Source organism: Delphinapterus leucas, chromosome 12 (assembly GCF_059928025.1).
Source record: "Delphinapterus leucas isolate spDelLeu-1000000601 "Yukka" chromosome 12, BTC_Dleu_Yukka2, whole genome shotgun sequence".
In the NCBI taxonomy this organism is placed as follows: Eukaryota; Metazoa; Chordata; class Mammalia; order Artiodactyla; family Monodontidae; genus Delphinapterus; species Delphinapterus leucas.
In genome coordinates, this window is record NC_143140.1 from 15,599,927 (window position 1) to 15,614,150 (window position 14,224).

General features: G+C 39.5%; 1 protein-coding gene across 3 annotated transcripts in view; it reads left to right on the forward strand.

Annotated features, from left to right (window-relative positions):
* Window positions 1–14,224, forward strand: part of LOC111183251 (regulating synaptic membrane exocytosis protein 1) — a 189,844-nt gene that overhangs the window by 61,787 nt on the left and 113,833 nt on the right. For 2 of the 3 annotated variants that reach the window (XM_022590440.2, XM_022590445.3), the window contains 2 exons: window positions 4,994–5,065; window positions 12,444–12,556. In XM_022590440.2, the coding sequence (XP_022446148.1) occupies window positions 4,994–5,065; window positions 12,444–12,556 (185 nt within the window). Of the gene's footprint in view, window positions 1–4,993; window positions 5,066–11,209; window positions 11,393–12,443; window positions 12,557–14,224 lie in introns of all 3 variants that reach the window. The other variant, XM_022590437.2, reaches the window with a different exon arrangement.

Consider the following 14,224-nt stretch of genomic DNA (forward strand, 5'->3'; position numbering starts at 1 on the left):
CTCTAACTGAATTTAGTTATAGATGAGGAAAGGAAAGTGGCCCAGAAACAGATTTTAACAATTGCCTTTCTTTTCATTACTACATTTTATGAATCTTCACACTTAATCTAATAGAGAATAATAATTAAAAATGGAACTTCCAGAAAATTAGACTTAATTAGGAATGCCCTCACTTTTTGATTATTACCCTTGCTTCCATTTAATAATACAATAATTATTGTTACAGCTTACATTTGAATATACCTTTATAGCTTTTAAGGACCTTAATTTGTGCCCTGTGAACTGGGAGGCATCAGGCCAAAATCATACAACTGTAAGTTGCGAAGTAAAAAAAAAAAAAAAAAACACAGGATCTCTGATTCTTGCACATCTACACCAAAGAAACATTCTTTACATGTAATAAAATAATGATAAAAAATTTTGATTCAACAGAACACGTTAAAACCCCAAATAACTAAGACACGATGGAGACACTGTCACTGTTTTTTGTTTGCTTTTGTCTAAGGATCCCTCCAGCGAACATCGTCATTCAAAGCCACTCGATGGCAGAGGGGGCGGGAACCTAGGGCCACGGGCCACGACGGTGCCTCACCAACTGACTCAGACCCATATTCCCTTGGACAAGTCACTTAACCTTCCTGGAACTTATTTTCCTCATCTGTAGATTTAGGTGGTTGTAGATGGACTAGCTGAATTCTGATGGCCCTCAAGACGCTAAAACTGAGTCCATGCTGCCTGGTTGCATCATGATGAACATGTGTTGGGCCAGTAATGATGACTGACACCTCATTATGCATAAGGCAGTAACCAGAGGGCGTTTCTTATTTATGGTATCTTAGGTTTTACCAAAGACCAGAAAACAATGCCAAGTTTTATGTCTAAATTTATTTGATTTGATGTAAGCTGAACTGTATAACCCTGATTAGGTTTTTACTTGTCGTAAGCTTTTAGATTCTCAAATTCCAGTAGAATACTCAAAATATTACTTTTTTAACCACCTAGCCAACATATTTATTGAGAAGCTACTATGTCCTGGGTGTTGATGTTACAGTAATAACCCAAACACAATTCCTGCCCATGAGGAACTTAGGAAAGAATAGTGTAAGGGAGAAGGTAGTTCCTTTCACTGTGATCCATTTTATGATCACATGATCAATAGTTTCAGGGAAATAGTACAAGAATATAAATTGATGGTTTTAACCTCTCCTGTTTACGTATCATAAGACCCTATTCCAAGAAATAGCTGTGTTTAAACATACAATATATTCATAGCTATAACTTAGGATTTGGGGTAGAAAAGACAGTAGGATTTTCTGTTTTCTTCTCTATTCTTGCTTTACACTGAATTATTACAATCAAGTGAATGTCATCTTAACTCAACTTGAGGATTCTTTTAAGTGGTTAGAAGAATTATAAAGACATGCCCTTTGTAGAAAACTTTAGAAGAATCTTCAGTAAAGTACGTTTCTGTGGCATTTGAAGAGGAAAAAAAAGGGCATCCATGAGTTAAACACTAGAACAAGGACAAAAGTTAGATGCCTGAACCTCTGCATGAATATTTGTCATCCAGTTATGGGACATTGAGTTTGATACTCTTACACATGAATAAGAGTCTTTATCTTCAAGAAACAAGTATATATTATTATCATTTTAAATAATACTTTTATAGCATTGATCTCTTCCTATTTTAAGTAATGCTAAAAGCGCTACAAATCCTTGTTCTATGTAATACTGCAAAAAACTACAAATACTACCGTACAAATACTGAGTAATACTGAAATATTTAGAGTTAGCAAATCTATAAGGTGATAGTGTTATTATTGCCATTTTGCAGGTGGAAAAAACTGAGGCCCAGAGAGGCTAAGTAACTTGACTAAAATCATCCAGCTGGTCAGAAACAGAGTAGAGATCAAACCCAGTTTGGCTCTAGAGTCCGTGCTTTTAGCTACTATGATCCAGTGTCATTTATGCCACAGATGCAACGCGTTCATGGACATTGAGATTATAGACTCTTAGTTTGACATGTAAGAACCACGTGAGTGAGAGCAAATGACTTAACCCCTCTAAGCCTCAATCTCTTTATTCTCATAAAGGCTGAAAGCTTAGTACCTCCTTGTTGGATTGGTGAGCTTAGATGAGATAATGCAGCAAGTTCTTAGTAAATATTAGACACTGTTAGTATCGTCATGGTTGTCATTATCACCATCACCAGGTACTGTGATGATCAGCCTTGCATCCAAACCCATTAAGTTTAGGGATGAGAAGCGGAAGAGATGAAAGTTTTATAGAAGAAATAAGATCTCGGCTGGGTCTAGACAGACTCATAGAAATTACTAGGGATAGGAGAAAAGCAGAGAAGTTCTAAAAGATTCTTGTCACCTTTCTGCTACAGGAAGGTAGAAAGTTGGTACAAAGGCCTGCAGGTGCTTCCCGTGCCAGCCCTCCACCCACGAACCCTTCTCTCTCAACACTTTCCTTCCTGGTCCACTTACTGTCGCCTGAACATTCCAGAGCATCTCCCTTCAAACTGCAATCCACACCTGTCCCCAGGCACCATCCATCCCCACATCTCTGAACCCCCTTGCCCTGGTTGACTGTTCATCATTGCTGTTGTTAGCACTGATCCCCTTCTGACATGTTATACAATTTACTTGTTTGAGGGTTTTTTTGTTTCTGTTTCTGTCTTTGCTTATGGTTTGTCTTCTACCACTAGAACACGAATTGCTTGAAGGCAGAAATTTTGTCTGCTTTGTTCACAGACATATTCCAAGCAGCTAGAGCAGTGCCTGACATATATACACATGCAACAGATATTTGTCAGCGAGTGAGTGAGTGGGTGAAAACCCTTCGTGACCGTGAGCTTCATGAGTTGACCTTAAACTCTGGGTTCTCACTTGACTCTCACTCTTCTGAGAGGGGACGAGGGACTCTGGCTCTCCCGGTCCCTGGGCACTCCTGGGGCCAAGCATACATTTCCCCAGATGATATAGGACGTTTAATTTCGAGCTCAGGCCCCGGGGTCTGCAGACTTTCTTCCTCTTCCTCTGCCATCACCCCGCCGCGAGCACCTGCTCTGCACGTGCTCGCTTCCCTTTGCTTCAGGAGCAGCTTCTCTTCCCCACGAGCTCCACGTTGAGTGCAGGCAAGTGCTCAGGACCTCTCTGCTCCCCTGCATCCTGCGGTCCCCTCTCCCGACCGCACGATCATCAAGGTAGCTAAAAGCTACCCCCTAGTGTCGGAGGAGCACCTCCATGCCCCAGCCTGTGCCTGGCGTTGTGGTCTCTTCCCTCTGTGAACAAGGCTGCACCCAGCGGGCAGGCGTCAGAGTCAACCCCTGCACCCTCTTTGCTGGACAGTGTGTGACAGAAGCAGTTCAGGAGCCGGACTTAGCTTCTAGCCGCGGCTCTGCCACCGGCCATGTGGCCTGTCCCGAGCCTGTCTCCTCATCTGTGAGGTGAACCCCTTCCCGAAGGATCATCGTGACAATAAATAAGGCGGTGCCTCCCTCAGTCCTGGCCCAGAGTTTTCCTGGGGAATAGACTGATTTCCAACTAGTCAAGGGACGTGGTAAGGAGAGATGCCCCTCCTCTGTCACATCCCTTTTGCCACCTCAGAAGCGAGATGTCAGAGTCATGAAAGTCTCAAGGATACACAGCTGGAACCCGAATTCTAAACCCAGATTCTGAGTTTGAGGGCAAACTCATGTGAGCCGAGCAAGTGGCAGCAGGGAGAGAGGAGGGGCGGGACGAGCATCACCAGAAGCGCACGCCCCCTATATGTGGACCTGGCACTTTGATGTGCATCCCTGTGCCTGGACCTATGCTGGATTTCAGAGCATCTGGCCTTAATAAGTAAAAGGAGTAGAGACAAGAGACTAGATCTTGAAGTTTCTCATCACAAGAAAAGAAAATTTCTAGCTAGTGGCGGTGGGTGTTGACTAGGCTTATTGCAGTGGTCATTTTGTCATATTCACAAATATTGAATAATTATGTCAAACACCTGAAACTAGTACGATGTTACACGTTAATAATATCTCCAAACAAGACAGTTTTCTCCTTAACATTGTTGGAAGGAAGGGATAGCAGGAAATAAAAATAAGGATAAATTGTAGACAATCAATTATCAAGATAAACTATAATGTTTTTTATGGTTTCTCTGTTTTGTTTTAAAGAAGTGAGTTTCTTGACCACAATATTTTGTTTTTGTTTCAAATATATTGTAGTCCAGACACATTTTAGGTTGAATAGACATATGTAAGCTGCCTTGGGGAAATAAACTCTATGTATAAGCATTATCTCTATAGGAAAATGCATTTCGGGTTTCAAATGTTCGATGTACATACCTACTTTTAGAACATAGAGTAAATCAGGAACTTTATTAGTTCTTTGACTTGTGACGTATGATTAGGTTTTTTAAATGCTACATGATTGCAAAAGTATCTTTATGACAATTTTTAAAGTCATTTGAATAGTTGATTTTTAAATACTTTTATTTATGTCAAACACGTTTCCCTAGAGCATTTTTCTTCTCTTTTCTTCATAATTTTGGGGGAGAAAAAAAGCAAAAGAGAACATCTTTGTAGCCCCAAGTTTCAACCTGTCAGAGTGGAGGACACTTCCCCCGTGTGTGGTCTTTCAGCACCTAAACCACAACTGTCATCACGTTTCTCATCACTGCGTTTCACCGTTGAGTTTGTTTCTTCCTCAGGAAGGCACAGTTGCCAGCAGGAACCCCCATGACATCAAGACTGTAGACTTAACACATCTACACTGATGGGGTGTCAGCTCCTGTGTCTCCTGTTGGGAAACTTGTGTCTTCCACACAGTACCAGTTCTGGGTTTTATTTTCATTTTATTTTAAAAAGTACGGGCTGACAAAACCATTTAGGTAAAATAGTTGCCATTTTTCGTGTCTATTGTTTTTATCATTGTATGAGATGACCGTAGCTTGATTCATCATATATTTTGTATTTCTTTAACATTTCATTCCACAGGCACTCCAGAAAGTCTGAAAGATCTAGCACCCAAAAACAGACTAGGAAAGGCACTGCCTCTGATGCAGAAAGGTAGGCTTGGTGTTGTGCTGTACGACACCTTCTGTTTCACTAAGATGTTCTGGGGCGCCTTCTCTATCATTTGACATGTGCTTAAACACAATTGTGATGCTTAAAGACATTCGTGTAAAGAAATCTCCTATACTGGAATAGCCTCATTCAAAAAATGAGATGGGTAATTTGAAGGCAGCCCTGAAGTCTTAGGGCTTAAGAAAAATCTCATGCATTTCTCTTAGTGATCATTCCGATTACTAAAGAGGATTAAATCCAGTGCATTCCTATATACATATTAAGACATCAGTATTTAGTTTCTGAAATCATTGAAATGTTACCAATGAATGTATTACCTGAAATATGCAAATATTTTGAGCGTCTGTTATTTATCTGAATGACGCCAACGTCTTAAATATCTCCTCTACGAATGGATAATCTAAGAGTCTACTTGTAATTACAACCTAAGATATTTGCTGAGTTAATATAGAAATTAAGGGATTACTGATCTTTTGTTTGCAATTCATTCATTGCCAGAAATTTTTAAAATACTTTTAGGTACAGATTTTTTACGTAGCTGTAAAAAAAAACCAAACAAAACAAACACCAAAAAATCCAATTAACGTATATCCACTCATCCAACCAGTATTGAGGGCATGCAGGGTGATATAGTTGCAAGTGAATGCGTTCCTTCGAGTGTCACTGCTGCCGTAGAGGTGTGCACAAGGCACAGTGAGAACACAGGGAAAAGAGGTGGCTGCAGTGAGATTAGGAAATAGGTCATAAACAGGTGGCACTTGAGCTAACCCAGGTGTATGAGAGTACATGTGAAGAGCAGCGTGTTCTGTGAGAAGGGAACAGTATTAGAGAACACTGAGCCTTGACATACCCTCTTGAGTCTGGGGAAACCATGCCCATTTGGGGAGGGAAAATAGGATTCCTATCAGGAGTTGGGAGAGAGGGCTGAAAACAAAACGGGAGAAATCCTTAGAGGTTGTTATAAATGACCTCGTGCGCCATGGTGTAGAATTTCAACTTCTACCTTATTCATCCATGAGCCACGGACAGGCTTTAAACGTGAGAAGTAGATGATTAGTTTTGAGTTCCAGAATTACAGATCACTTTAACAACACTTTGGAAGGTGAATTGAAGAACCCAGGTGTAGATGCAAGACACCAGCTAGGCTGTTACAATAGGCTTGGTTGAGAGGGAGTCTGTACGCTTCAGTGATCCATGCAGTTAACGAATATGTACACCACTGTGTGTTAATTTCAAGGAATAAAATAGAGAGCAGCAAAAAGGGGGGCTTCCCAGAAGACATTACCTCTGAGATGAAGTTAGAAAACTGAGTCGGTATTAGTCACATCAAGGGTTGTGTGTGAAGAGGAGATGGATTGGTTCCTGGCTAACGGTCTGTGGAGATATCAGCTATTTAGGGAACTTAACTTACAGTGGAACAAGAATCCTGGGAACCAGAAAAAGTGTTGAGTAGAAATTCAGTTTTACAAGAGTTGGATGGTTGGATAGATAGACAGATACATCCAGCCAGCCATCCATACATTGATGGATGGACAGATAGATACAGGTAGAGGAAAAGAGAGAGAGAGAAACAGATAGATACATGGACAGCCAGACAGATAGATAGACAGATACATCCATCCATCCATACATACATACATAGATGGACGGACAGATAGATACAGATAGAAGAAAAGAGAGAGAGACAGATAGATGGACAGACAGAAAGATAGATGGATAGATAGATAAATATTGATGCATACATACACACATACATGGACAGAGAAATAGATAGATAGATAGAGACTGATGGACAGATAGATAGACAAGAAGAAAGTAATGAAACAATACTGATTATGTCACTGTATATATATTCTTTACTCTCAGCCCAGCTAATAGCAGTCTCTTTACCAGCATGTAAATGATTTTAAATCTTCAGCCATCATTCACAGCCCCCCGAGTCACATGCACACACAATTCCAATTATTTTGACAAGATTGAAATTTTTCCTCAAAGTTTCATATTCTTTATATTCCATTCAGGCTTCTTTCATTCATTTAACAATTACTAGTCGAGTGACTACTGTGTGCAGTTTTACAGTTTCAGTGAACAATTATTATTACAATAAGATACTGTTCTACAAAACGTTAGATGATTCTAGAGTCCACTGCCCATGCCTATCTGAGCATCTGCCGTGCAACACTGAACACGTCTGTAAGCACAAATCTTCCTTCCAGTAGGAACAGCAGGGATTCAGCCGACTCCTAGTGCCAAATGTTTGCTTAAGGACCCTATTCGTATTCCTCTTACCGTTACTTACTTTGCTGTAGGTTTGATATAGAAAACTCAAAGCTTTCAGGTATGCGGATTTGTTTGATTATAATTAAAGCTCTTTGTTGATTTTTATTAGAGTGTAAATCACATGCCTGGCGTTTGAGTGAATTGTTGAATAGCCGGTTACAAAAGAAGAATTGGCCTAGGTTTACATTAGCTCTCATTTCTTTAGAAGATACCTTGAGTTGACCTGTAGCTACAGATGAATTGAGACCAGAGTATGAATGCTCAGATGCTGATTCTTGGCCTTCGGGAGTTGACTGCTTCCCCAGAGGAGCCCCAGCACACAGACACACCTTGGCCTCTGGCAGAATTTGCTCTGATGATCATACTTTTTGAAGGTCCTTGGTTTGGCCTCAAAATTTTTGACCTTTTGAGAAACAGACTTGTAAGAAAATATTTTGAAAGATATGGTAACCAGTTCTAGATAGAAGAAAGGCAGAACCTACTTCTGACTTTGGTGCCTCACCATTGCAATAGAGCTTCAGACCCTCTGAAGAAGCTCCTTAGTAAATAAAAGTGTAACTTTTCACCCTCATGTGAGTTGAGCTTTGTGGATTGCTGGAACCACTGCACGTCCTGTTCTGGGGTCTTTTCTTCTTGTGGAACTTGCTCTCTGCATCCTAAGTGGGGGGTGTGGGGTAACAACTGGTATTTAGAATTGCTTGCCTATGCATTTTATGTTGTGCTGACACTCTGGAAAAAGGTCCGTGTAAGCCTGAAATGGCCATGACGGGAGGAACCATGGTGACCTTAAATACCACATGCATGTCTATCCTTTAACAAGTAATTAAAAAAAAAAAAGAACTCTATTTTTAAGCTGCAATAGAAGCAATTCATTGCACGTCTGCATGCAGCAACAGAAATGTCTAACAACCTAAATGTATTTTACTTAAGTTCAAGTCACAACACCTAAGACTTTAGGTGAAGAGAGAAGGCGTAGGTTGAACTCAGCGGTAAATATTTAGCAATGGGTTTGGAGATGGTGAACTGGAGTCATAGGTTGGAATTCATACTTTGCTCTAGAACCCTCATTATTTTTGTTTCAAAAATATATTATGTATAGACATAAAAAGCAGAGTAGATATTCAATTAAATACCATTTTCTGTATATTTTGTTCCTATAAACTCTCAAAAACCGATTCTATTAAATCTTGTCAAGCAATTTGACACCTGCACATATATTTATATTTTGTTTTACAAGATTAGCAATACATCCAGGGATGTGAAATTACCATGTTTCATCTCATGATATAGAAACCAATCCTGTCTCAAAGGCAGAAACGGGAGCAGTGTTGGAGCTTCATAGACCTGCGTGGGTCCCGCCTTTATCACGTTAGCTCTTTGCCCATTTGCAAGTCACTCTGTGACCCCCAGTTTTTCCATTTATAAAATAGGAACAATAGCACTTCTTAGAGCTGTTGCGAGAATGCAAAACAAAAAAGGACACGTGTGTAGGTATGTGGTATGCATGCATACACACACACGTCTAGACACGCACATACACACTAGTGGCTGGCATGTGTAGACGGCGCCGTGTGGATGCCCAGTGAGAATAGCTGTTACCGTCATTCTCCTTCTCTCTCACTCACTCCCCGCTCCACTCCTTAATGTGCTGGTTTTTGATCTCTTTCCCTCCGACACCCTTACATCCTTAGCACATAACATTTCATCGAAAAGCCTGGATTCTCTCACGTTTCACTCCTGAACCTTAGCATTTCTTGAATAACCCGCCTTTCCTCTTGTCTGAAACAAACTCTACTTGTTTCCACCTTCTCTTTCTCCAAAGCCTTGCTCGTCTCTCTCCAGCCTCTGCATTTTCACTTTCTTCCGTTTCCCCTCCTGTGATCCAGCCCTGCTGCCACCTTCCTTGGTTTTCCTCAGACAGAGTGGTTTCTTTGTCCCGCCTTGGGTCCACGCTTTCATATTGGTCATCGTTTGGCTGGTGGCAGGAACTGTTTTGTTATTGAGGGACTCTTAGCTTGTGTCAAAGGAGAAACAGCCCTGGGGCAAAATGATTAACCCCCAACAGGATGCACTGTTCTCGGCCCTGCAAGCTCATGGCTTGGGAAGATCTGTGTAACATTCATCTAGAAAGCCACTTATTTGCCTTTCAAATTGCTTTTTATATTTGTTCCATTTAGTTTGGGGCCACATAAGGCCCCCCTAAATTATTCACATTTCAAGTTGCAATTAAGAAGTCCTTTTAGTGCTTATGAATTGCATTAAGAAATGAAGCAAGATTTTAGTGACATTGCAAGATCCATGAATTTTCTCAGGACTAGGGTAAAAACTGTACTATCCAACTTTCAAAGCAAGTATTTTGAAGTGTATTTTGTACAAGGAGTGCTGAAGTTTATTCTCATGATAATGGCTTTTAAAGAGTAATAGATAGAAACTCATTATTTATCGTTGGAAAGGACTTGATCACACCTTGGTCCTTCCCACATAAATTAATTCTGTAGAGTTGAGTTCATGTGAGAAGGCAATCCAGATGGAATGAACAGTTTTAATATGTGTTGTCAGTCCTTTCTTCTATTAATTTTGAAATCGAAGTGACCGTCCAGGTTTCGGGATCTGCCTTAGGGGCTGATAAAGCATTAATCCAGAGCTCGATAAAATAAAATGCACATTAAAGACCTAAGCTGTACCTTTTTATGCTCTAAAATATGACATTTTCCCATTTTATTGTTTGGAAATAGAGGAGATATCCTGAATCAAAATAATTACCTGTGAAAATCATTCTACTTGAGAAAAATTGTCAATCTGTATACAAGTTGAATAAATCACTCAATAATTAATGTACTTCCTGTGATCAGTATGGATTCTTGACCCCCACACACTTTAAATTACTTAATCGAATTTTATAGCATTGTTTTCAAAAGGATGAAGTGTTATTTCTTGGCTTCTGTCACTATGAAAAGTAATACAGATTAGGTATTTTAAATGTGCATTTTATTTAAAATACGTACTGAAAATGATGAAAAAAGCAAAAACATGTGTCTGCTTTAAACAAGCATATATATATATATATACACATACCTATATATAGTCACATATAAAAATCAGTTTTTAATTATTGGTCCTTAATTCGGAAATTGGCTTCATAATAATTTTGAACACTATATTAAGATAGCTGTCAATGTATGGACAAATATCTTTTCAGCTACTTTTATACATCAGAGGACGTATTTTTATCCATATATCAGCCATCTGCATTTAGTCAGTTCAAAAATGAAGCATTCCCCATCTTACTTCATCATTTTAATTTGTTGGTCTACTTAAATCAACCTTAGAAGACAGCTTCCCTTTGCTACCTATTTGGTATGGACTTCCCTGTTGCAGAGATAAATTATGAACATTGTAAAAGTACACACAGAACTCACCAGTGCATTGCTTCTTCTGGAAGGCAAGTGCTTGAAGTGTCCCTGAGTTCACTGTCCTGACTGTGTTCACTCATTCAAATCCAGATCTCTCTACTGAGCTCTTGCTCTCTGTGCTGCTGTGTTCTAGGCACCAGAGATACAGCTCAGTAAGAAACAAGAGACAGAAGTCTTTGCCCCTGTGGGACTTGAGAGGCTTGTTACACTGGAGGAGTCCAGACAGGCCCACTCAGAACCACCAGGCGTGCACGTTCGCGATAATGCATCAGTTTGATGTGAGGTCCATTTCAGTAACTGTGTGATGGGTTTGCTCCTGGGTTTTAAAATCACTGTCTTGTAAGAGTAACCAGGTTTTCCTTGGACAGATGTGCTGGTATCAAAGTGGATGTGACCTGCTGACTGAAGATCTTTTCTGACCCTAATGTTTTAGGGTTCTCCCACCATGTCTTTCTAGAAGGGGATACGCAGCCCCGAGAGCGACTGATCAGCTAGTCCTTAGGGGAAAACATCCCGCTCGCTCCCGCTCGAGTGAGCACCCTAGTGTCAGAACACTGTGTTCTATGCACCACCTTGCCCCCGGAGGGTCGGCGCCACCTTCTCCGCTCCTGACAAGGTCGCTATTCCGTGTCTGCCTCTGGGTCTTGGTGTGGTGTTGTACCTTCCTGAGCTCTTGACACTGTCACTCATTATGACACCATAGTTCTTAATCCTTTCTTTGTGACACTTAACCTCTCCACACCCTCCCTTACCTGCATCTACCTTCACTGTGCTGGTGGTATTCTCTTCTATACTTCCTGCCAACTAGCCATCATCAAAAATTAAATCTGCCTGTGTTATGTCCTTCCATCTGTTTGTGGCATATTCATATATATATATTTTTTTAATTATGTGAAATTCTGTATAAGAAATTACCTGGAATTAAATGTGTACTTGCTTTAAAAAGTGTAAGAGGAATTAGAAAAAAAATTGAAAACTTTCATCTTTGTTCAGTAAAAGCTGAGAGTGTTTTAAAGTTCTTCAGTTAAAAAAAAAAGTTTGAATGCCAGCAGATGGAGGTCAGCTTACTTCTGTACAATAGTGATGTATCTTCACGCTTCTTAAATTTGTATTTGTAGTTTTGATCTTTTCACCAGGATAGTTCATAGCATGTGCCCAAGGTTATTTTTATAAATATCTTTTCAAATTTTTCCTATTTAAACATAAAGTGCAAGGGAATGGTAATTTATAAAAGTCTGCAGCCAGAACTATTCTTATCACTTATATGGATTTAATTGTAGCAATATAGGCAACAGCCTTTCCTAAATCATTTACCCATGTTGTTAAGATTCATAGGCTGTGAGTAGATATACTAGGTCCAGCACTACCAAAACCGGATAACTTAACAGAAAGTCACAACTTCATAGAAAGTTAATGAAAAGAAGTACGTTCCCTTCTGCCCAGTTCAGGAATTCATTCTACAGAACTCTACGTGGCAGACATTTCCCTGTCTCTTGTAGCCCCTTTTGGTAATATTCCTTTTACACACATCATAAAAAGGACTTGATTTTGCTTCCAAAGGCCCAGGTAGGGGTTTTACGTCTGTTTTAAGAGGAACAGTAGGAAGGAAGAGATCCTTGTCAGGCCCTTTGGGATTTCATCGTTTGCCCTGCTTCTTCTCCCCACAGAGTGCACCGGCAGGCCAGCCCGACGCGGTCCCCGCCCGCAGACACAGCCTTTGGCAGCCCTCGGGGCAGGCAGCTCCCACAAGTGCCAGGGAGGAGCGGCAGTGCAGAACAAGGTATCCATAGAGAGAGCACTGACAAAAATCTCGGATTTGAGAGCCACCTCTTTTTATACTCCTTCTATTGAAAGAATAGTATCTTGATGATACGTAGTGCGATAAATCCTAAGAAGTCAAGTGTCTTAGAGTTTTATTCCCGGCGCCAAGTTATAACAGTTCGTGGCCTATGTGCTGTTTTTGCTGAGTGAGCGAATGAATGAATTTTAGATGGTCAATTAAAAGAACAGACTGAGCCCTAGAGATACCTTTTCCAAAGGTGCAAAGGAAGAAAATAAAACTAAAAACCTCAGTACCATGTGGTATTTTATGTGTTAAAGGAAGACGTTTTTAACCTTGTTTTAAAAATATTTTTAAATGAGGCAATCGTATTGAAGGCTTTGCTAGTGTTTTTTTTTTAATTTACCTGCAATACCTTGTATTTTTTATAGAAATTTGATGGTGAAAAACTGACTTAGAACACACATTTGAGTGTTTTTTAACCGTTAACATCACTTAAATTTCCCTTATTTTAAGCATGTACACATTGTGTTTTATCTTCCTAGAAAGAGAGATGTTGGGGGGTGGGCAGGTTTTAGTGGAAATTAAATTCACTAAGCTACCTGGCCTAAGAGGATTTAAATACCAGGTTAAAAGGGTCACTGTTTCCTTCATGTGACCCAAGGTGCTATCCCATTTCTCAGTAAGTGAAATGATTTGTTATCGGTAAATGTTATCACACAAATATTACCAGAGATTTGTTAAGCAGTTTAGTGCAATACTGTTTAATTGGGGGTTGTAACATGAATGCAGTGGACTTCTATTTAAATCATGTATTGAAACTCTTCATCCCTATGAAACAACTGAAAGGTTAACATTTTGCATATTTTTCTCAACAGTGTTGGTTGTTTCTGATGTAAAACTTGTATATTTCCTTCTGTACTGAGGGTGCTGGGTATGTGTTTTACTCACGCAAAGAGCTTTACTGAATGTATCACCGAAGTGTTAGTGGTCTAAGAAGATAAACACATTGTTTCAAAAACTGATCAGGCAGAGTTTGTACACAGAGTACTTGGTTATAGAAAAATTAGTGTAGATTTGAGAAGTATCAGTATATTGACACAAAAATGCTGCTACAATAAATTCTGGATTTGTATTATTTTTTAAAATCATATATCCTGTTGATATATCATACTTTAGTATTCAGGGTCATTATAAGGGTATTCATTTACTTAATCAGGAAAATAGGAGGCTATGTGAAACTCTGACTTTCTTTTCTGAAATAACAATGAATTCTTTGGAATTCTCAGTTCATGTGTTTAACAGACTTTCTCTTATCTGGGAACATTTTGAGAAGATAATTCGTAATTAATGTTATTAAGACTGTAATTAGCAGTAGCCTAGATGAAATTGTTTTAAAATTTATTTTTTTTAATGTGGTGTTTATTTAACTTATCCATTCATGAACTCCTGTTGCACAACTAAAAGAACTACAGGTTCTAGTGTTCCGCTACAAACTCAGTGTTACTGGCCATAGTGTGCCAAAGATTGATATCCAAAAAGTCATTTGTTTCTAAAATTCTTTGCATTTCCTCCAGTTGCTAAAACACTTCCGGTTCAAAAGTATATAACGGTACTGCATATAACGCTCATATAGTGAGATTATAGTTTTATTATTCTGTAGAAATA